At 42.0% G+C, this 24,137-nt stretch overlaps 1 protein-coding gene across 5 annotated transcripts in view; it reads right to left on the bottom strand.

The window, feature by feature from the left end:
- Window positions 1-24,137, bottom strand: part of PPARG (peroxisome proliferator activated receptor gamma) — a 133,926-nt gene that overhangs the window by 6,985 nt on the left and 102,804 nt on the right. For all 5 annotated transcript variants that reach the window (XM_082415756.1, XM_082415757.1, XM_082415759.1 and 2 more), the window contains one exon: window positions 16,006-16,456. In XM_082415756.1, the coding sequence (XP_082271882.1) occupies window positions 16,006-16,456 (451 nt within the window). The remainder of the gene's footprint in view (window positions 1-16,005; window positions 16,457-24,137) is intronic.

Here is a 24,137-nt window from a genome sequence, read left to right as displayed (position 1 = left end):
ATGGCGAGCTTAAATTACTTTTAAGTTTTTAATGTTTTTGCTTCATGTAGATCTTTTTAGATTCAACCTTAAATACTTTCTAGTATTCTTCTTTACTTTTACTTCTTTACTTTCTTGTATTCTATACTTCTTTTTCATTACATTTTCTAATGTATCCCTGCTGATGTTTAGAAAAAAATGATTGGCTTTGTTATATTGAATCTATTCCAGTTTCACTCTTGTCAATTCAAATAGTTTTTTATCACGGATTTAAAAAATTTTTTGGACAGACAATTGCATCTGCAAATAATCATAGTTTTATTTATTTCTTCTTTTCCAGTGTTTATAGTTCTCATTTCTTTTTCTTGCCATACTGCATTGGCTAATGTCGCTAGTATGGTATTAAATAATAGTAGTGTTGGGAGGCATTCTTGTTTTATTCCTAACCTTGAAGGAAATGCTTCTACTGGTTTACCACAAGTATGATGTTTACTGGATTATGGTGGATAGGTTTTTCTCCTGGCTCTCCAATAGTTTTAAAGTGTTTAATTTGTTTTAGTCAGGAATGTTGTTGCATTTCATCAAATGTTTTAAAGTTTTTCTACCTAGAGTGATGACCATATGGTTTTATCTTAATCTAGTGTAGTGAATTACATTAATAGATTTTCTTATACTCTTGCATTTGTTTGCTAATATTTAGGGTTTTTAAATTTGTGAGATTGGTCCAGAGTCTTTTTTTGTGTGTGTGCTACCTTTTGCCTATTTTGGTAATAAATGTTAACTAGTCTTATAGACTGAGTTGAGAAGTTTTCCTTCTGTTTCTATGTAGTGATGATCTATTCCTTGATGGTTTCTTGGAATTTATTTGCAGAACCATCTGAGCCTCGTGGTAAATCTTTAACTATCTTTAATTTTCCTCCTATAGCTTTTAATTTTTTCAGGTTTTCTACTACTTATAAAGGAAAATTTTAGTAATTTATATTGGAATAAAGTTGTATATAATATTCTCTTAGAATCTGAATCTCTTTTATTATTTTTATATATACCTCCTTTAACTTAATGCTCTTTATTTGTGTACTGTCTCACTTAAAACTTTGACTTGCCAAAGGCTTATCTATTTTTTGCTTTTTAAAAAAGCACAACTTCTGGTTTTACTGATCAACTCTGTTTTTGAAAATTGCCTTTTGTTTTCAATTTAGCTAATTCATTCTTTTAACTTTCTTTAGGTTTTTTTTTTTCTTTCCTCTTTTTCTCATTTCTTGGGTTGAATGCTTAATTCACTTAGTTTCAGTATTTCTTATTTTCTGATAGATGAGTTTAAGCCTCTAAAATTTCCTCTGAGGGTCACTTTTGTTTCACCCCATAGGCTTTGGTAAATCATACTCTCACAGTTCTTTTCTAAATAGTCTGTTTTACTATTTTGATTTCACTTTTAATCTAAGAGTTATATAGAGACATGTTTTTAGATTTCCAAGTGGAAAGTCTGAGTGTTTGTTTTTGTTTTTTCTAATTTCTAAGTTTGGTTAGAATATAAGGTTTTCTCATTAAGGCTCAGCAGAGGGGCGCAGAGATTACGTATGACATTCAGGTCACTCACTTGATACCTTGTACTGATTCCAAATTTTAGCTCTTGAAGGCCAATCACCCTCTTTTTCTCATTTTAACTCTTCTCCCCTTCACTGTAAACTGGAGCACTGTATAAAAGTTTTTACTTCCCTTTTTAATGTTCCTCATTGTCTTGCCTCCGTTTATCATTGTGCCTTTGCTTAAGCCCTTTCCACACAAAGTCCCTCAAACATCTTACATTCTGTCATAACTGTGCTTAGGCACGTTCTGTTCCTCCTGCCGGGAGCAGTCTCACCTTCCCTCCAACCATCCTACTGACTTCAACCTACTCTTCAAAATCTAGCCCGTGTCCTTATGCCCTGGAGCCTTCCTGGAGATCATCCCTTCCTTGCCCCTGTTCTTCCAATCTCGTTTCTCTGGTCCTCATAGCATCCTACAAACACCTCAATTGCTACTGTCCTAGTAGATAACATTTATTGAGTGGTTATCATTTCCCAAAAATTGTACTGAGGGCTTTATATACAATATATCATTTAATCTCCACAATAACTCCATGAGGTCAGTGCTTTAAGGAGGGGAAAATGAAGATTTAGAGAAAGGAGTTAAATCCTGCCCAAGATCTGCCACTTGCTAGTAAACAGCACTGCTGAAATTTCAATCTGATTCCGAATGCTATACTCTTAACTCTTATTACCTTGTATTATAGGTACTGATTTTCTTGTTTATCTCCCCTACTTGGCCACGAAAGATCAGAGGGCAGAGACTATGTCTTGATCATCTCTGAGGCTCCAGTGGAAACACAGGAAGCACTCAGTTGGCTGAGTTTATGAGTGAGAAGGCTTTTCTAGCCAAGAGTCCTGAATTGAAAAGTACAGTTCTTCTGGTTGGTGAACAAGCCTGAAGGCAGGATCAATGCATAAAGAAGAAGCCTCCGGAAATAGCGTTTTCCTGTATTCAGTAAACTGGAGCAATCTTTAGCCGCTGAGGTGAGACACAGGAGAGCAATGTGAGAATGATCTCAGGTGGGATTGTCGGAACTCTAAACATGCTCTTACATTTTTTTTTTCTTTTTTCTTTTTTTAAATTACAGACAGAAAGTTACCTGTAGTTTGATTTTCTCCCCTCAACTTCTCTAACATCTCCCATTGACTGGAGTAATTTTTTTTTTTTTTAAATTTCAGCACTTAATTTTGGAAACATTAGCAAGAATCTCAGCTTCTGAGAATGAAACAGATGATTTAGTCCTGGCCTAGAGAATCACACCCCTGGAGGAGTTGTCCTTTCTCACAGTTGCTATGCAATAATGAAACCCCCTGACACTTCAAGGAAAACCAGATCCTGGATTGGTGCCTTGGGTTTAATGGTTGCCGATCCTCCCCCTGAACAGACGTGCCAGATTTCAAAGGCCTGGACTGGACAGCAAACGCATGTGCATTGGCAGTGGCAGCATTTTGTGTCGAGGCGTCGGTGTGGCTCCTCTGTGGCCTGGGACCCCACACCCTTGTGCAGACCCGCTGCTCACTGGGGCCCGGGCTCCTCAGAGCCTTTTCTCCTTCCTCCTTCCTCTAGAGCAGCATCCGTGGGGTCAGAACTTCTGCAGAGGAGATTATGTTAATCTACTAGGTTTCATTTATCGTGACAGTTCAAACAAGCAAACCCTCAAATGCAGCGGATCGGGCTTGCTGGAAACACTTGGCTGCCGTGCAGTACAATGGAACTGTTCCCTCTAGGAGTGGAGAAGGATCTGGTTTGGATTTTCAAACCTCTCTTTGGCAAGTTATTTTTTATGATGTGACAGATGAAGTTTGGCTGAAATTTTGTGGCCACTGATTTATATTTTCTCTAGTGACAAGTTAGATCATTTACAGATCTGTCCCACTGTCGCCCTTACTGAGCCTCAGTCAAGGCAAGAATGGAGTGCAGGAGAGTGGGAAAGTGGTCTGTTCTACTTTTAGGTCTCTCACTAACCAGCTCTGTGACCTTGGGCAAACTGATCAAGTTCACTGCGCCTCAATTTTCTCCTCTGTAAACGAAAAGGACTGGATTAGAGAGATATCTCTAAGACCCTAGTTCAAAAGTTGTAAGCTTTATTCTTATTTGTAATTCCCTTTACAAAAGTCACATAATTAAACTGGGGAAATTAACTCAAAATCTAATTAGAAAAGTATATCAACAGGCTTACACATTAAACTTAAAACATTTGGCTTATTTAAAAAGCAAAAAAGCTTCCTTTGGTCTTAAGCACTCCCTAGGGTCAAGGGCAAAAGGGATTTGTCAGGCTTGTCCCCACCCTTTACCCTCCAGTCAGCGCCAAGGCCTTCCCTGCTTCCCCTGCCTGTCTTTCTCTTTCCACTTTTCTTCTGCTCACACTTGAACACTTATTGAGCTAAGCTGGGCACCACAAACGTGCCATAGAAATCTGTCTAAAGACCCAGCCGTCCTGAGTCCCTTCTCTTCCCTCTCCCTTTCCCATCGGCCCAGGGCCTGCTAAGGTATTGTTCTTAGAAGGCTGGTCTGAGGTCCTCTCCCTACACCTTGCTGAGGGTTAGAGTTGGGGTCTGGAATAGGATCAGGGTCAAGGGACCCTCTTCATTGGCCCTAGGTTGCCTAGAAAGCCCTTTTGGGAAAGTGCGTGCTGACTCAGGCTCCAGGACCCAACACTCGAGGAAGCTGGAGTCAATTACCGGTTCCTTACTCCCCAGGCTGCAAAGAATTGGGAAAGAAACCTTTCCGGTCCCCATCGTGCAGCGCTGGAATTGATTAGAGAGCACAGTTGATTGTGGGCAAATCTACAAAGCTCCCATCTTATCCAGATCTGGTTCTGTTAAGTGAAGAGCTTATCTGAAGCAGATTCAAATTCTCTGGACCCTCCTGGGATCTGCCCACCTGGGCCAGGCATTTCCCTAGACCAGATTTTCTCAGGAGGGGTCTCAGTTAGGGAACCAGATGGCCACAGAGGCATCTCCTGAAGGAGATGCAGAAAAACCAAAGCGCGTGGTTTTGTTTCTTTTCTAGTTGCTGCTGTCATGCTGTTCCCAGTCTTTTCCTATTGGATTTCTTTCTGATGGAGCCAAATCTGAAAAGGATTGTACCCAGGGCATTTAGGAAAAAGAAGTCTGATAGCTGGGCAGCTGTAAATTGATCCGAAGGCAATGGAAGAACTTAGCTCAGGTGTGGGCTGAAACTGAAGGGAGGTGGAGCTCCCGGGAGCTCACACTTTGCATTTCACTTCCTTTTACTCTTGCTCCCCAATTTCCTTTTATTCCATTGCTTCCTAAGTTCACAGATGTGTTAAAAAGAGGAGTGGATTTGGGAACTGAAGACTTGATCTCATCTCTCCTCCACTTAGCTTCCATGTGACTTTGGACAAGTCATCTTATCTTTCTGGGTTTTGGCTGAATTTTCAAGGCAACAGTGGTGTTTCTTTCCTAAGGTCATGGTTAGAAGGAGTTAGGTAAAGGAGCTTTATAACATATTACTATTCTCTGTGTTTGTTCAGATAGAGGCAGTTTCCACAGGAATGGGGTCCGGAGTGTAAGCAGGGGTGGGGTGGCATGTATGCAGTTGGGAAATGGGAGGTTTCTGAGCTGTTATTGGTAGAGCATAAATTCAGGAGCATGAGAAAATGATTCCTGATGCAGATACACGTTTGGGGTTTTGGGCAAGTTCTCATTCCTGTAGTTGAACACATGTAAGCAAGACTGAGAACAATGATGAAACAGAGAAGCCCCCGAGCCTAAATTCACTTCTTCCTTAGAGATGGTGTTAGGGATTCTGCGGTCCTTTTCTGATCTAACCATCAGGATCATGGGGCGCATTAGGCAAAACTCTGAATTCATCCAAGTCTGTCTTTGGTAAACTGGTATGGCCTGTAGCAATTCCCTCCCACCATCCTACCTCTAAGAGAAAATAACCTAAGAAAGTTTCACATGTTCTTTTCATATTTAAATTTGAACCGGGGCTTGACTGAGTACGGGCTTGATTCTCAACTCTGCCTCCACACTGAAATCATATGGGGAAATTAAAAACACGCAAACTAATACCTGGGTCCCATCCTGAGAGACTCCGATTGCCTTGGCCTGAGGTAGCTTACTTGCTGGGTAGTCTCGGGCGAGTTCCTTAACCTCTCTGTACCTTGGTTTCCTCATTTAAAAGATGGAGACATGACAGTAATCTAGCTCGCAGTGTTGTCAAGAGGATGAAATGAGTTACTAGATGGAAAGTGCTCAGAGCAGCGTCTGACACATGGGAAGTTAGCTATTTCTATTCGCACTAGTGAACAGTACAATCCAACGTGCCTCTTTTCTTTCTCCTCCTCTCATTGCTGCGATGCTCTTGGGTCTTCTCTGTATCTTTCCTATTCTTTCTCCCTTAATTGCTCCCTTCTTCTCCACCCCGCCTTCTAGATGCTTTTCCCTTTCCACTCCTGGGACTGCACCTTGCTGGGGATGTGGTGTCTAGAATCCTAGCAAGGCCAGCCGAAATTAATCCGAAGTGTGAACAATGGATGATTTGGGGAGAAATGTGGTTGATGGCTGCTATCAGGGAAAGGGAACAACAGAACAGAGATCTTGTACCGAACAGATAAAGATCATCGGTGACAATCATGTCTGCCGATAATGCACGTGTGGCTAGTGGAGTCCTTCCCTCTGAAGTGGTCCCGTTCTAACATATCCCTGTTACAACAGTTAAATAAATGCTTTCTCTGTCTGTGTCCAAATGACAACCGCAAAATGACACAGCAATGACACGTACTATTTGGCTAGGATGGAGGGCGCGGATGACCACCACAATGAAACCAAGCCCAGGCCATATTTTCTTCTATCTGCCCATTAAGTAGCAATTGCACACCAAGTCCCCTCACCTCAAATGCTCAACTATCACCTCCAAAAGCCACCTCCCCACCTACAGCACAGAACACAAAAGTATCTGGTAACAAGGTGGGCAGCGCTTCCTCTCTGCAGCGTTCAAAGCTCGTTGCATCTCTCAACGGCACCTGCTGTGAACGGAGCGTGGGGCCCGTTTTATTTCCAGCTCTTTCAGAATGGAAACGGGACCGGAGACTTCCGTCCTGCCCTTGGGAAGTCCCATCTTTCCTACCTCCTTTCACCAGGGGTTTGGGTCCCCTCATTCTGGTCATTTGTGGTCACTCAAGTGAAGCTCAGCCCCATGGTTTGCTCCCCTTCCCCGTGTCCCCCCCAGGGGAGCAGCGGGCCCCCCTCAAGCCGAGGGATGCAGATAAATTTCTGCCCCTTCTGTGTCCCACACCAGCTCTGATCAAGACTGGGAGGTAGAGGAACCAGGCTCGAGTGGAAAGATGGAGAGTGCTTTCTTCTCCCCCATCACGCCTGACACACTCATGCTCCGAATCCAATGACTCTCCCTTGCTTCCTCAACCTCTAGAAATGCCAACGGCAAGCCAAAGGGAGTCAACAAAATAAAAAGTGGCCAAGGATTTGTTCTCTGCACCTCTCCCCTCCCCCCACGTCTTCCTTTCCAACCTCTTGGAGAAGAACCTGTGATCTCAAAACATAGGTGTGATCTCCAACCTCTAAGTATGACCTCTTAACACATAATGTGCCCCAAACTTTACAGAATTCCCCACCACACTCCTGCTCGTCGGCGCCTCCTTCAGGGGCAGCAGGGCCCAGAGTTCTCCCCTCCCTCCCCTCCCTCCAGTATCTCTGTCCCTCTGGGGTTTTGTTCTCAATCCACAGCTAATCCCCTTAAAGTGATAGCTGATACAGGGATTAGCTGCTATCTCCTTAGGAGTATTTATATGGTGCTAAGGGATTTTAAGAATGCTATTGGTGAAATTTCAAGCAATCTGACTGGCAGGGTTGTGTGGAGCTCCTTCACATTATACAGTACAGGGAAGAGGGAAAACGAGCATTTCTTGTGTGCTTACCACGTCCCAGGCATTGTGCCAGAGGCTTCACATAATGTTCTTTCATTTACTTACGGAACTGATAAGGAATTCAGGCTCAGGCAGGTAAATAACGGCCTGAAGTCACACATCTAGGAAGTGGTGGGGTGCGGGGTTTGGGGAGCCCACAGTCCCCCGCCGCCCCATCCTGCCTCTCCTGGTCCACCGATGGGTGACGCGGCGGGACCCTGGGGGCACGCGCTCTCCCCGGGAGCGCGGGGCTCCTCACCACCTGCGCCGGCCTCTGGAACCAGGGCCGCTTTCACTCTTCCTCACTTGCGGAGGATCTGTCTGAGTGCCGTGCCAGTCTGGAAGTCTGCCTGGGGTCACCCAGAGTTTAAACACACATTGTGAGAACCCAAAATGATAAAGTGCTCCCCAAAGCGGCCCACTGACTGGCTGACTGAGCCTCTTCCAAGATGCTGGTGTGGGGACAGGAATGACTCAGCAGTTTGGCTTTCAAGCCCATGTCTGTCTCTGAGGTCAAGTACAGCGAATGATCCCAGCCTACCAGGCCTGCGGTGAGGAGGGGATTTTATCTCTGAAGCAGTCACAGATAAAGATGCTTCAATGTTCCACAAATGACAAAAGCCTCTGTGTGCGTGCACGCGACTGTGTGTAGTTTAAGTTTCTCAGATGATTCTAGTGTGTTTCTCTTCTCCCTACCCACCCCCACCCCCAATTCTCTGGTTTTGAGAATTTGGGTGCCAGCTGAGAACTTATAAATAAACCTCCCTCTGTCTAAACCAAGTCTGTGAGGTTATGAGAAGAGTGAACTAATGGGACATTTCTAGATAACCCACACTGAGTCATTACTCAAAGCCATCCCGGCCACCTGACAGGACCTGCCCGCTGGTCACGGCAGCACAGTGGGGGGACCAGAACAGCAGGCGAAGAGAGCAGTGCCGTACACCATGCAGACACGGAGCAGGTGCCCATTCAATAGTTTTCAATTAATAAATGAAGGCAAGTACTCTCTGACACAATCATGGGCCAGATGGGAGATATGAACCTTGTAATCAACACTCTTCAACTGCCCTGCTCAAGGCTGAGTCACATGAGAAATCAGATGTCTGTGTTTATTCTCAATATCACGAGAACAGTCAGAAAAACAACTTGTACCACTCAGACCCCAGCCTAAGTCTTGTCCAAAAACACTGTACGGATAAAGTAGCTGAATATTTAACTGCCACAGGAGAATGGAAGAAAGTTGGCCTCTTGTTCTTCACCGTATTTTTAATACCTCAGTTTTCAAATATTTTTGGTTTTGTCTCCCCCCAGTTAACTAGTAAGGATGATGCCAACAGACAAAGAAGACATGGGGGCCACTGGGCTGTGGAGAATCAGAGGCCCCCTGAGCTGGGGTTTTCTCAAGAACAGCACAGGCCCACTCAGGCACGTGCCCTCTATCTTTTGCTCCAGAGGAGAGCTCGGCTGTCCATTCTAACTGGTAGAAACAGCTTTGCAGTAAAATGGAAGGATTACACACGAGCTGTCACTATCCTCGAGATTTTGGAGGGCAGTTGGGGATGGGGAGGAGAGACGGACACGCACAAGCCCAGAGCCCCTCCCGCTCTGTCCTGCGGATCCTTAGTCTCTCTGAGCTGGAGGGAGGGGTTCCCTGTACACGAATGGGAGGAGTGACGTTTGGATTGTCTCCGAAGGGCAGGAAGAAATTAAGGTACTGGAAGGTATTGTAACAATTTTAAATTTCTCGCACAAATTTTCCTGCAACCACTTCTCTCCATCGGAACCTGCTATAAGATGGTATCTGATTAAGCTCGGACATATTTACTTAGGTACTTAAAGCTTATGGTCGCTTTTGCAGGGAGCTCTGCGAACGGGGGCTGTGCTACCGGAACAAATGGGAGAACCAGCACCAGTCTCGGCATTAACACTGGGCTCTGTTCCGTCCCAGAACAGTTCTCAAACCTGGGGTGTAATTTTGTTAGGCAGTCAGGTACAAGTGGTGTCTTGAGAAGGGCTTTGGAAAGCAGGAAGTAATATCTGGACTATAATAGGAAATTCTTGATGAAAATACTTGGCGGCAATATGGAAATGGGTAGTTTCTGATAACTGCCAAAGAACCCCAAGTCCAAGGTAAGGAACTGGGATGCTTCCACATCTCAATACACAAAAGGGCATCCGTTTTAAGGTCAGATTGGATCAGACCTTGGCCTCACCGATTAGTAGCTCTGTGACCTTGGGAAAATTGCTTAATCTCTCTAAACTTCTGTTTTCTCCATCTATAAAATGGGGATAATGAGAGACTTTCTAGAATTGCAGGAAAAATTAAACAAAGATTCAGAATGTAGGTAAAGTGCTTAGCATCTATTCGGGTTCACAATGAAGTATTCAATCAATGGCAGCTATTATTATTATTATTATTAATATTTGATTACTATTCATTCAACAAGGATGTATTCGTACTTATTCTGGGCCAGGTGCTGTACTTTGATTCTATTCTAATGCCAACAAATTAAAAAGTATATATTGATACACATATAAGTCAGGACCAAGGGTAAGAAACAGAGCTCCATGGTATTGACCTGAGAGGTCTAGGAGTTTTCCAACTGTCACAGAATATCAACTCTTCCTTGATCTGTAGATGTACATCTGTGAACAATTCCCCCTTCCTGTACCCTATGCTCCCTGCCCACTCAACAGCAGAAACGCACAGGATCGCTCGCTCCAAGAGCAGCTGTCCAAAATCGCTTCACAGAGAAAGAACACGGCTGGGACGGCTGGAAACAGGAGGAACTGCTATATAGGAGGTTTGTATAACCCAGCCAGACCCAAGAGGGTAAATGAGGGGCTGCATGACTTGCCATCTGTGACTGCTGCACCAATATTTACAGCTTCTCTGTCATTAGGATGGCGATGACAATCGGCCTCGAGAAATATATTGTAAAATCCAGTGAATTTCCTCCCCATATCTTGGAAGTTTGGGAAGAACTGTAATGGATTCCAAACTGTTTTGAATTAACAGAAAGAGCTTTTTCCTGTTTTTCCTGTTGCCGAGTTCCAGCTGGAACCCTCCTAAGCTTTTCTCCAGCAAACAGCCAACGCCCAAGGGGGCAAAGTGTCCAGTGGAGTGTCCTGGGGCTTGTCAGCTTTACTGAGCTTTCTACTTGGCCTTGGTTGCTGGTGGGTTTGAGGAGTTTGCTGGTGTGGCTGGCGTGAGGCTGTGGCGCCAGCTGCAAGCATGCCCTTGCTGGAGGCAGTGTGATTACTCTTGACGCCACCCATCCAGGCAGCGAGACCAGAGCGGGCAAGGGAAGTTCTTCCCTTATCACCACGCCCAAGGAAGCTGTGCTTCTGGACTCTGGGCCAGACCTTCAGGAGAGCAGTGACGGGACCACAAGTTGGGGCCACCGACACAACGAGGGAGTTGACCACATCCGCCAGCCAGGTGGCAGAAGAGACACTGGGAGGTGACAGTGAGGACACCTGGGTTTCCCTCCTAGTACCGCTGCTCACTAGTTGTCAGCTCACCTAAGTCTATGACTCTCTCTTCTCTTTCTATGGAATAAGAATGAAAATACAGGAGAATTGTCAGGATCTAGTGAGAGAATGAAAGGGACAAAGTGCTGTCCTTTGGTTCTGGAATGTTGTTCTTTTTAGTCTCATTCTTCTTGCCTGAAGCTCGGAGGAGAAAGAGGGAGAGAGGAGAAAACCTTGAGAAGAACTAGGTCATCTTCCTCAGCAAGTGGTTTGCGACCTGAATAAATAGTAGAAATGCTGAACACCAGGCCAATCTAAGGACCAAATCTAACAGCATCAGCAGTTTCTAGGACTGAAGCTGAGTGACAGTGATCTTTACTACTGCAACTCCAGTTTTCTCAGCAAATACTTAGTTGGGTCAAATCAGGTACTTTCATCCAAAAATCCCCTTTGGGTCCTCTGGGGATCCCCCGCCCTTAATCTCCCCAATCCCTCACCACCCCACTCTTACATAATGCCCATCTCCCCATTTTCCCTTCAGTCTAGCTTCATAGCCTTGACCAGAATGAAACTCTTCTGTGATTCTAAGGCCAGCTTAGAAGGAGGTCACCGGGATCCCTGCCCAAAGTGCTTCTCTCTCAAGTCACTAAAGCTATCTGTAGGCTTCAGAATAAACTGCAGAAGAGAAAATAATCCCTCTTGTTAAGAATAAGCAGGATCAGAAATTTGTTTACTGGACCAAACCTTCTTGCTTGCACGAATGTTTTCCCTTTCTGGAAAACCCAGGACGGGAATTGAGAAATTACATGTTGTACAACAAATTATATGTTGTACTCCAATAAACCACAATCAGGGATGTTGGTTTCACCATCTATAGATGACTGGGACACTGATCCCCCTTGGAACTCAGTCTTTGGATTGGGAATGACTGGAGTAGTTCTTTCTCTGGCCTCTACCCAACCAGCTTCTCTGGGTAAAGAAGGGAATCAAATTCCTTGGTGTTGAACAAACACGGGGTCCAGTTTATTCATTCTTATCTAGTGCCCATAGGTTGGCTTCATCTACAAAAGCAAACTTTGATCAGGGAAGGATGTGCCGTTTGTGATATGGGAACTAGTCAATGGTAAATTCTGTTTTTTTTTTTAAAGGAAGTCTCAAATGATTCACAGGGTTTTCTTCTCATTATAACCACAGATATAAGAGTTTAAGAATGTATGACTGGCAGCTATCTTCAGATTTCTTTCACTGTTGTGAGGATCTAATGAAATCTGGATATTGGCTACTGTGAAGACAGTCTGGGAAACGCTAAAAGAAACTTGTTTATACAGCATCGACATTTAAATGATACCGTTTTTAATTTTCATAATTGAAAGCCAAAGTCTGCAGTATCTATTAAATTGAATAAGTTACTCTCAGAGCTATTTTTGACCAATTTAGAAAAATTTTAAAGGCCTAACTGAATCACTGATTTTCAAATAATCTAGCTTGTGTGTTATGGGCAGTATATGGCATTTTTCTAGATGAAATCATACTGTTGTCTTATGTGCCCATAAGACACCATTGCTCAGGTTCAAAAAGCCCTGATTTATCATGATTATTTCTTGTCTAGACCTTTCCTGGATAGAAACTAAGTATCTTTGAATGGCTTATTTCAAATGCCTCCCTTATTATCTGCGGTAGGACTATAAACTGGTACAAACTATATGGAAAAACCATCTGGCAATATGAAACAAAAGACTTAAAAATGTTCATAGGCATCTACCCAGCAATTCTACTTCTGGTAATTTAGAATGAGAAAATAATCTGAAATGTTAACAGAAATTTACACATAAGAAGAATCACTCCAGTGGAATTTAGAACACATTTTCCATAATTTTGTATATTCTTCTCTATAGGTTCTTATAACAAATTATAAGCAACCCAAACATAAATAGGAAGATAATTTAGTATGTAATGGTCTTTTATAAAATGAAATACGTTATAGTCATTAAAAATGGCAGCATAGGGGCTTCCCTGGTGGCGCAGTGGTTGAGAATCTGCCTGCCAATGCAGGGGACACGGGTTCAAGCCCTGGTCTGGGAAGATCCCACATGCCGCGGAGCAACTAAGCCCGTGAGCCGCAATTACTGAGCCTGCGCGTCTGGAGCCTGTGCTCCGCAACAAGAGAGGCCGCGATAGTGAGAGGCCCGTGCACCGCGATGAAGAGTGGCCCCCGCTCGCCGCAACTAGAGAAAGCCCTCGCACAGAAACAAAGACCCAACACAGCCATAAATAAATTAATTAATTAAAGAAAAAAAAAAAAGAAAAAAAATGGCAGCATATATTAGAGAAATGCAAATCAAAACTACAATGAGATACCACCTCACACCAGTCAGAATGGCCATCATTAAAAAGTCTACAAATAACAAATGCTGGAGAGGGTGTGGAGAAAAGGGAACCCTCCTACACTGTTGGTGGGAATGTAAGTTGGTGCAGCAACTATGGAGAACAGTATGGAGGTTCCTCAAAAAATTAAAAATAGAGTTGCCATATGATCCAGCAATCCCACTACTGGGCGTATATCCAGACAAAACTATAATTCAAAAAGATACATGTACCCTTATGTTCATAACAGCACTATTCACAATAGCCAAGACATGGGAACAATCTAAATGTCCATCAACAGATGAATGGATAAAGAAGATGAGAGGTGTGTGTGTGTGTGTACACACACACACACACACACACACACACCAGAATACTACTCAGCCATAAAAAAGAATGAAATAATGCCATTTGCAGCAACATGGATCCAACTAGAGATTACCATGCTAAGTGAACTAAGTCAAAAAGAGAAAGACAAATACCATATAATATCACTTATATGTGGAATCTAAAATATGACACAAATGAACCTATCTATGAAATAGAAACAGACTCACAGACATACAGAACAGACCTGTGGTTGCCAAGAGGGAGCAGAGGTGGGGGAGGTTGGGATTAGCAGATGTAAGCTATTATATATAGGATGGATAAACAACAAGTTCCTACTGTATAGCACAGGGAATCATGTTCAATATCCTGTGATAAACCATGATGGAAAAGAATACAAAGAAGGAATGTATATCTGTATAACTGGATCACTTTGACAGCAGAAATTAACACAACACTGTAAATCAACTATACTTCAATTAAAAAATTTTTTTAAATGGTAGCATATATATATATATATATAGTATATATGCTAGCACATACATAGAAACTTTTTGGTAAGGGGAAATAGGACTCTGTTGATCCTATTTTATTCTGAGGATAGAGAGCTTTACTTTTCACTTACACCTTTCTGTACTCTTTGAATTATAAAATGACCATATATTACTTTTATTTTTAAAATTAATAAAAATATTAATAAAGAGTATTAGTGGCATGAGAAAATGATTAAGTGAAAAAAGGAATATAAACATGGTATGTATAGTATGATTAGGAAAAATCTTAGAAATATATCACATGTTAATAATTATATTTCCAACTTTCAATAAAAATAAAATGTGCCTTAAAAATATTAGCTAGTAAAACAATACCAACTTGTTTTCTAATCTGGTTTTCCAAAATTGAATCTTTTTCTCCCAGTGGACCTCAAATAAACTGGAATCTCATTCTTCTTTGCTGAATTAATCACAGATCCCAGATGATCAAGGGTCAATTTGTTTAAGAAGTAGATTCGGTCAAGATATCAAAACATGTTGGATAGTGTATTTTTGTTCCATTGAACGTAACACAAAAAAGGGGTGCTGCTTCAGACTTAACTTGTGCTGTGCTGTTATCTATGTGCACCCTAGTCACGTAAAGGGCAGTTTCAGTGTAGACTCTGGAGCCACACTGCCTCGGTTCATCATCCTGGCTCCATCTTTGCTGCCTGGGTAATCCTGGGCAAGTGACTGAACCTTTCAGTGCTTTAGTTTCCTTGTTTGCAAAATGGTACTTACCTTACTGGGGTTGTGAGAATTAAATGAATGTGTGTGAAGTGGCTAGAACACTTCCTGCACACAGTAAGTACTTAATAAGTGTTTGCTACTATTATCATCACTGATACACCATGCACCTGATTTCAGAAGCATTCTGCGCTGGAGTAATTGGACAACAAAGGACTGCTCTTTGTAACAGGCTGTCTAGTTACACACAGCTTACATCTGTAGGACCACTGTCCCCTACACATCAGTTTTCACACACAGAGGATATCCTGTAGAGTACACACAAAAAGCTCGCCTGAAGTCCATTTCAGTCATGAAAACTGGTCACTTGAAAACAATCTTTATATTAGAGAGATGACACTAAAACTTTCTTCTACTCAAGTTGGAAACGTGGAAGGCCAATGAAAGTAGGATTTAGTCTGAAACCTGGCTGTCGGAGTTGGTTAGTTAGATCATGTCCTTGCAAGGCCAAAAGTACAATGACTGGCTAAACAACTCAGTTTATTTCTCTGTTGGGTGTTCTTTGGTTCAGACTGCAACCTTAATCACAGCCAACCACCTCACAAAGGTTCTTCAAGGGCAGCCAACAGAGGACTCTACACGGGAGAGGAGACAGGGCTCAGTAAATGTGTGTTCCTTGATTCCTGATCCTGGGAAAGCAATCCAAAGTAACACCTCACTGATGCTGGGGCCAGACCATAATTTGATCACAAACACAGTGGTGCTTTCTCTATGCCAAGTGAGCACTGTCTTACAAAGTTATATATGTCATTACTTACATGAAGACTAGATTGGCCTTCTGGAAAGGAAAGGAAAAAGACAATAAAGAGAAAAAAAAGGAAAAGAGGGCATTTGTCTTCCATGTTTGGATTTGACTAGAAAAAATATTTTGAAGAATAAAAGAAAAGTACCTGAGTTACCCACAGCCTTCAAACAGAAAGTCAACAATATTCTTTCTCGGTACGTCACATAGGTAGTTACACTCCCATGGCATTATACCGTTGGCATTTTCCATATGAAAAGTGTGGTAAGTGCAGAGAGAAAAGGCACATAGCCTAACACTAAGGAAAGTCCAAATTCTTTCAGCCATCCCACCACCACGCCACCCTCTTTCACAGAAGATCCAAAGAAGCAGCTTACCTCCACTGAGAATAATGACAGCTATAAATATTGCCAAGTCGCTGTCATCTAATTCCAGTGCATTGAACTTCACAGCAAACTCGAACTTGGGCTCCATAAAGTCACCAAAGGGCTTTCGCAGGCTCTTTAAAAACTCCCTCGTCATGAATCCTTGGCCCTCGGATATGAGAACCCCATCTTTATTCATCAAGGAGGCCAGCATCGTGTAAATGATCTCATGGACGCCGTATTTTAGGAGAGTTACTTGGTCATTCAAGTCAAGATTTACAAACCCAGGAATACTCTTGGCATACTCTGTGATCTCCTGCACAGCTTCCACGGAACGGAACTGACACCCCTGAAAGATGCGGATGGCCACTTCTTTGCTTGGCTCCTGCAGGGGGGTGATGTGCTTGAACTTGATTTTATCTTCTCCCATCATTAAGGAATTCATGTCATAGATAACAAATGGCTGCAAAGAAAAAAGGGAGAAAATGGCTGAGTTGGCGATTTCTAATTCAGTCAACACCACCCCAGGTTCTTTATGTACACTTGCTTTGCTAACTAAAATCTTCAAAGTCTAAAACACTTAATTAATAATGAGAAAATACTCATGTCTTGATTAATCCTCCAAATTGTCTTCTGGGACCAAACATATTTCACTAATATTGGCCTCCCTTTCCTTCCACTTATACTGCAACACCTTACCTGTGACTGGCTAATAGCTCCAATTTCCGTTGTTTGGAGGGTCTTTGTTGTTGATTTTTCAAATGATACGAAATCTACTGTTTATTTTGGCTTTCAATGGTATATGTTTTTAACCTTCTTTCAATAAAAAAATTATTTCAGCAACTCAGGGTTGAACAGACCTACTTGGACATAAAGTAATCTTGCAATTATAGAATAAATCTACTCAGATCTTGAAAGAAACACAGTGTGCATGTAAACTACACTTAACTATAAAAAAAATCAGTCTGAAAGCAGATTAAAAATACTGAGCCAAGAAAATGTCTATTTCATTTTTTTTTAATGCTCTGGAAGCAATCTGTTTCAGAAAGAGCAGCTGTGTAAGGCCTGTGGGTAAAAGCTGCAAAAGTGTCAAATTAAAAAACTTATTTTTCAAAGTATGTATCCTTAAGGGTCAAGAATCAATAAAACATTTATCAGTTACTCAGGTTTGCAGCAGGCTGCTTTCAAAAGCACTGTTGTGTTAGTCACAGATGATCTTTCTCTTTCATTTCCTCGTATAGAATTAACCAAAGGTTTGTGGTCCATGTGAAATTCTCAAGGCTACTCTGAATGAGAAGCGGCTACACTTTATATATATAGTGGGTCTACTGAGCTCCATAAGGAGTTACCCCTAATAAGAGTTGAGGGTATCTGGGTTCCAGCTTTGGTTCTGCGGTAAACTACGTGACTTTAGAAAAGTCATTTATCTTTCCTAGGCCTCAAATTTCTCAACTGAGGGGAGTGGATTGCATTGCAAGTTTCCAACTCTTCTCTTGAGGATATGCTAGTTGCACTTCTCAGATGTAGTGTCTGTGATGTATGCGTGTGTGTGTGTATCTCTGTGAGTGTGCATGCATACTACATGTCCGCTAAACATTAAGTCTTTGATATACTAAAACTAAAATTTCTTTTGAGCAGAGACGCTGAGAATTCTCTCCTCATTGGCAAGAGGAAGCAGATGCAATGAGTGCCAGCAGTAGCCAGCTTCAAGACCCACTGGTTCAGAGAATCTGACTATTAATCTCTATAGGAGTCTATGATCATCACCAAACTTTTTTTTTGGCTGCACCACATGGCTTGCGGGATCTTAGTTCCCTGACCAGGGATTGAACCCGGGCCCTGGCAGTGAAAGAGCGGAGTCCTGACCACTGGACCACCAGGGAATTCCCTTCACTGAACTAATAAGTCTATTCTACACTGAAGGAAATAACAGTAATACTAAGGGGTTTTCGATGTTGAGTAGATTTCCAAACTTGCCTATTATTTCCACACCATTCACTGGAGTTATTCCAGAAACTGTTACTTTTTTAAACCCCAAAATTCACTTCAATTGTATTGTTTAGCAAATACAAAACCACAAAGTAGGACAGATGTGAGTAACCCAAGAGTAAGCTCGCCTGGTGGCTCTAAGTCTTCAAGGAAACCAGGAGTGAAGAGTGCTTACTATGTTTTGGGCATTTCGCTCCCCCTGTCTCCCACTTCAGATTGATATTATTAACGGGAGAGGAAAAAAAGGACGGAGTGGATAAACAGTCACTTCAGTTAACACGTGCTAAGTTTCTCCAGAATGCCAGATTCTAATCATGAGAAAAACGTTAACAGAACCTAGGGAGAGGTGGTTTCTGTCCTCCAGGAGTTTTCTAGCGTATTATAATTTACGTTAACAAGAGCCTGGCTTTCTTTACTGCCATGAGAATCTGACGGTACCTGAAGAGTCCCCCTGCACCTGTACGAGTACCAATAACAACGGATATAACATTATCTCCTCTTCAGATATGAAAAGACGGTACCTCGATCTGCCCACTTCAACTTTTGGATGAGCTCAACCACTCAGCTTCTTGGCACAGAATGGATGCATCAAATTCTTCCACCTCCATGTAAGCAATTTATCTGGAACTATGCCCTGATAAATCATCCTGTGACTCTTCCCCTTGACTTCCCCTGTCCCCTCATATAAAGCCCCGGGTTCCTGTTTTCGAAATTCTGTGAGAGTTGCACATAGGGCACAATCCTGCTAATTTTCTCTCTCAATTTAACAACAATGTGACTTGGTAACCCCTTGGCAATCGGCATTGGTCAGGATTTCCTGGCAGTAAACACTCAAGGACACAGAAAGGAATCAGCAGCCCCCACCATCATGCCAAACCATTCCAGTTTTTTCTTTTTTTTAAAAAAAGATCCCTTCAGCGTTTTCAAAACGTGAACTGGCAGAGAATTATGGGTATTGACATGCAAATGAATCCCAGGTGGATTTCTTTGTTTCTCCTCGTCATAGCTGATTGTGCTGTTTTCGTTGCATTTCTTAAGTCTGCATAGATTCTTTCAACCCCCATGCGGATCTGTCAGACTGCAAGAGTGATCCAGACACGACGTGCCCAGAGATCTGCCTTTCTTTGCCACCAATTCACCAATTCTTAGACTGCAAACAGTTCACTTGCACATTTCACACTGGGACCTCCTTACCCTGAAACAGCGAAGAGATAGTGGCCCACCTGGTTTGCAGAGGGCTGACCTCTTAAAACCACGGGTGGAATTCAGCCAGTGGAGTTTATCTTGGATCGTGAATTTAACATTACACTTCTGGTAAAATATTCCCCATAAAATGCACTTCACTTCCATGTTTCTGTATTTTCTGCAAAGCAAAGGGAAGCCTTACATTCTCTATTAGCTTGCACCGTATCACTGGATGATCTGCCATTTTAAGAGGAACCATATCCTCTTCAAACGTGGTCTTAATGATTTTACACTTTTAGTTGGGGGCTAACAATGTATTTATCTTCAGACGCTATATCAAATGGCTAGATAAGCATCTCTCCTTAACAGGAAAGAATGCTTAATTATGTCTAGGATGTAATCAGGGATAGATCCAGGCTTTGTGGGGCCTGAAATGCACACAATTGTTGAGGACATTTACAACAACTGTTGGGTTCAGTAATACAAATTATAAGAATAAATAGCTCAGGCCCTTTCTTGAGCGTTGGAAGGGGCTCAGCACAAGGGAGAGGCCCTGAAGCTTCATTAGCTTCATGGTGAATGGGCCTTTGGCTGTTATAAGTGCTTGTACTTCTCCTATTTTGGACACACCAGAACAAGGTCAGAATGGAATGAAGAAAATTGCACTTGAACACAATGTTTCACCAGGGAACCAAAACGGTTTCTGTAAGAGGAAGTTAGTTTTCTTTGGAGAGATACATCCAGTGTAATTTATTTTGATATGTTTTGATTTTCAAAAACGGCTCCACATATCAAAACCGGGATGGGAATTAAGGGTACTGTTTTTATAGATAACTAAAATTAGTTCTAGATCTATAGCACACCTGCTATGTATAACACAAAGATCATGGGGGAAGCTGGCTTACTAATGAAAACAAAGTAGAGTAATAAAACTTTACTGTTTTGAATGGACAGATAGAACAATATTGCTTCTTAGTAGTCCAACAACATCAGCATTTTAATATACAAGTTGTTTTAGTGATTATACATGAATGCTCTAAGTTTACAGCTCCTTTTGAATAATCAAACGGCAAGCTAGAGGAGATAAATGAGAAAATCAACTAAGAAAGCACAGATTATTCTGGTGATTTCTCCAATTTGGGAGATTGAAATTAGTGCAGAATTCAATCACCTGGTAACCACGTCAGAGTTAAAACTGGCCTGGAAAAAGGTGTGCCCCATCCCATGGGGCTCTCCTGCTAGTCTTAGTTTTCCTGACAGATTAGAGCAAAGGCTCAAGGAAGAAAATTGAATTCTTAGGGCCTATCTTCTTCATCTTCTTTTCTTCTTTCTTTTTATACTTCTGACTGACTTTTCATCTTGTGAGACACACATGGTTCTCCTTGATTAGCTCCAGTGGGTGAATGTTAATCCAAAATGCATTGGTTAGGTTTCCTCAACTTCTTTCTGGTTTCTCCCCTGTCGTTCCTATTTCCCTCTTGTTGAGAACCATGGAGTTTAGAGAACTAAAGGGTCTTCAGAAATAACCTACATCATCATTCTCTGACTATGTATGAATAAACTGAACTCGAGACTTTCCAAAGTCAAACAGCTATTTATAGCAAACCCTAAACCAGATCTCCTCACTCATGACTAATTCTTTTCTCTTTCTGTTGCTTTCTACATGACTTCCTCACTTTTGCTTTTTTAAAAACAATGACTATTCTGGGAGGAAGTGGAGCTTTTAAACTCTTATATGCCGGGATCTTGGAGGCAGTGTCCTTTGAACTATTATTTCCTAGAGATGCCAATTAAGTGCTGTATGTGATCGAAGTTAAGTTTGAAAGTTTCTCAAACATAATCTTGTTTTCCTACATGGTTTAGAGATTTAAGACAAATAAAAACTTAAAATGAAGAATTATTCACACTCTAATGAACCAGCACATAGCCACAGCTCTTAAAGAAAAGACTATTGCTGGCCAAAATGTTACTCAGCTGGCAAACAAGGGTACTGGCCAACTGAGTCTAATCATTAAAAATGAAAAAAAAATTAAAATGTTTTTCTTCTTAACTATATAGAATATTATCTTTTTAATTTATTGTCTGAAAGAACATCATTGGTTCAGATCTGTTATATCTTTATAGTCCCGACAGTATTGGAAATAAAGAAATTTATTGTTTTAATATGAACATATAGATTAGTGATTCCAGGAGCCCAACTTCTTTAGTCACCATTGAAACAAATCAGCACTACCACCCTGCTCTTTATACTGCGGTTCCCAAGGCCCTTTTCTCTGAGGGTCTGTTTGGTATCTTTCTTCCCAGGGAAGCAAATTCCAGCTCACTCAGGCTTTTCCACAGTGAAAGGGGGAAAGAGACCACACTTTGTTTAGTTGTTAAGTGTAGGATTTAAAAGGACAGATATCTTTCCAACAGTTTGAGTTACCAGATTTGACGGCCCTTGTAAATTTTAGGATGCGAAAATTTAAATGGGTACAGAACTGTTTTCACAAAAGTTTACATTTCAATACTGGTTTTACTATTTGAAAGGTTCATATTTCACACACTATTTAGAAGAACCGTTTTTATGATGGCACCAGTTTGCTCCTGTAATTATAAAAACAGTGACTCCACATAGATCCATCATAAGCAATGGGATGCTTTGGGACCCAAAGTCCAACATAGTACAAATAACAAGCTTTATTCCTTATTTGCAGACAGAGTGCAGCCAGGAAGGGCCTCACCATGTCTCAGATATGGAGTGAAAAGTTGGCAGACACACCAAGGGTTTTTCTATTTATTGTTTTATGACAAACCATGGCACTGAAGATGGTTTTTGAAAACCACTCTCTGTTTATTTTCATCAACAAACATGGGATCACGTGACACTGACACACCCAGTGCGATCATCGCATCAGGGGAGTAGTCAAACACTGGGAACTTCCAAAGTCCATTCAGTTCTCAGGTTGCCTTCAGGAGATAAGCAGCCTCGCTCTAGCATATCTGTGGTTTTTAGAGTTCAGTAGGTTCTCTCAAAGAAGGGGCTGGGCTGGAACAAGCCACTGAAAAGGAAGTAGACTGTGCGGAGAGTCGGTTCCATTCCTATCTGAGGGTGGCTAAAAGGCCTAGTGCTCCTAAATTTTCTTCTCCGGTGATCACATCCACTGAGTCCATTTCCCATCTTTCCCTAAGCCTAAAGTTCCAAGCATTATTCTTTGTGGCAAGACAATGAAAGTAGGGCCAATCATATCCCAAAGATATGATATCTAAGTTAAAAAGATAGCAGGGGAGAAGGGGCATTTAATTTATCTGTTCATTTATCTGTTCTGTTCTGCAAGGTGGCACCAGCGAATAAGAGATAGAAGAGAATTTAGTGGGGAAGGGAGAAGCCCTGGTTGGCCTGGAGGCAAATGCTGGAGCTGGGCCTAGGCAATGGCTAAAATGAGCAGGAAGATAAATTTAAAGAATGGCCTCTTCAATAAAGTCATTTCCTTTTCCAAAGGTTCTGCGTAACTGGTCATCCATCCACTATGCTGAGTAGCCTCCCCCAGGCTTGACTGAACCAACCCTAACGACATCAGTTCAAGCAGGGTGTACAGTGAGAAGCAAACTGCTCTATCGCACCAGCCACGGCCCCTCTTCCACATCCCCCACCTTCTCAAGAGTCCACACTTCTGCAAAAGTTCTCCTATCAATGCAAATCTTAACTTTCAAAAGTCCTGGCCAAGCGATAACATAACAGCCCTGAGACAGATGCTATCAAATGAATAACATGACCACGTAAGATAAAGAACAAATCTCTAGTCTCACTGGAAGTCACATTTTGATTTTTTTTCCCTTTCGCATATTCCTCTCTGAACTATTTCTTTCCACGAGTGCTTAATTTGATTTTGCAAGATAAGGAGAAAAGAGAGAGCCAAACAATTCTATTGCAGTTTTGTGTCATCAGGGGATGGACTATTCTAATTTGGCCCAGTCTCTTTTTCCTTCCCAGACCCTAACAAGAGGCAATTTTGCCTCTATCCAGATCTTTAATGGTGCCCGGGTTGGAGAGAAAATCTTGGGTTAGAGGCCCTCTGATGAAAAGTCCAGAATTTCAAAGGGCATAGGCAGCAGCTTTTAATTCAATTAAGCAAATACATTCTGAGTAACCATTACGGGCAAAGCACAGTCCTAGTTACTAACAGAGGGAAAAAGGACAAACTTGAGAAGCCTATAATCAAGCATTTTGCAGCCCCTTCCCTTAAAAGAGCTTAATACCTATTTATCCCATAAAAAGCCTACAATTACCTTAGTTTCAACTCAAAGATTTAGAGCCAAGGAGTCAATTGGAGTGAGCTTTTAAAGTGATTTACAGTGGATCGGGCTGTGGGCCCCTGAGTAACACGCAGAACAGTATGCTGGCCACTGGGAGTGTAAATTTAAAATCTTGACTACTGAGGAAATTTGTTTTTTAAATGCTTTCCTCTTATCTTTCAGGTACTATTAAATTAATAGGATTTCCAGTGTGGACCGCAGGTCTCGACTGGGAGATTAAAAGAAGGTGAGAAAGCAGTTCCTGGAAACTAAATGGCTCAAGGCAAACTGTGGAGTAAACACTGTGCTGTGGGCTGTCCCCCTGTCATCAAACCTCTCCCAGCTCAGGGTCTCCGGGTTCAGCTCCCTGTCCCACATGGGCTCTCAGCGAGCTGTCGCAAGCTGCCTTCAATTGTTAACCCTATTTAGCTGTGTCACCCTGATCTGCCTTTTGTTTCTCTACCTTTAAATGAACACAGTTTACTTTCCGTAGTCAAATAAACTATGGAGAGGTCATTTGCTTTTGTTTTGCTGTGCCCTGATTTTTTCATTTAAAGAATATGTAGTCTCAGCTTTACCATGACCTATACTCCGTCGCCCTGCCCTATGGAAGACAGTAGCCCTCCTCACTAGAATTCAAGAACAAAACAGCACAAGGAAAATTTCCTGACTGAATGTACTGGGACAGCAGAACA

The sequence above is a fragment of the Balaenoptera physalus genome (genome assembly GCF_965194825.1).
Source record: "Balaenoptera physalus genome assembly, chromosome: 11".
Classification (NCBI taxonomy): Eukaryota; Metazoa; Chordata; class Mammalia; order Artiodactyla; family Balaenopteridae; genus Balaenoptera; species Balaenoptera physalus.
The sequence above is the reverse complement of the archived record's forward strand: the minus strand, read 5'-3'. Positions and strand labels throughout refer to the sequence as shown.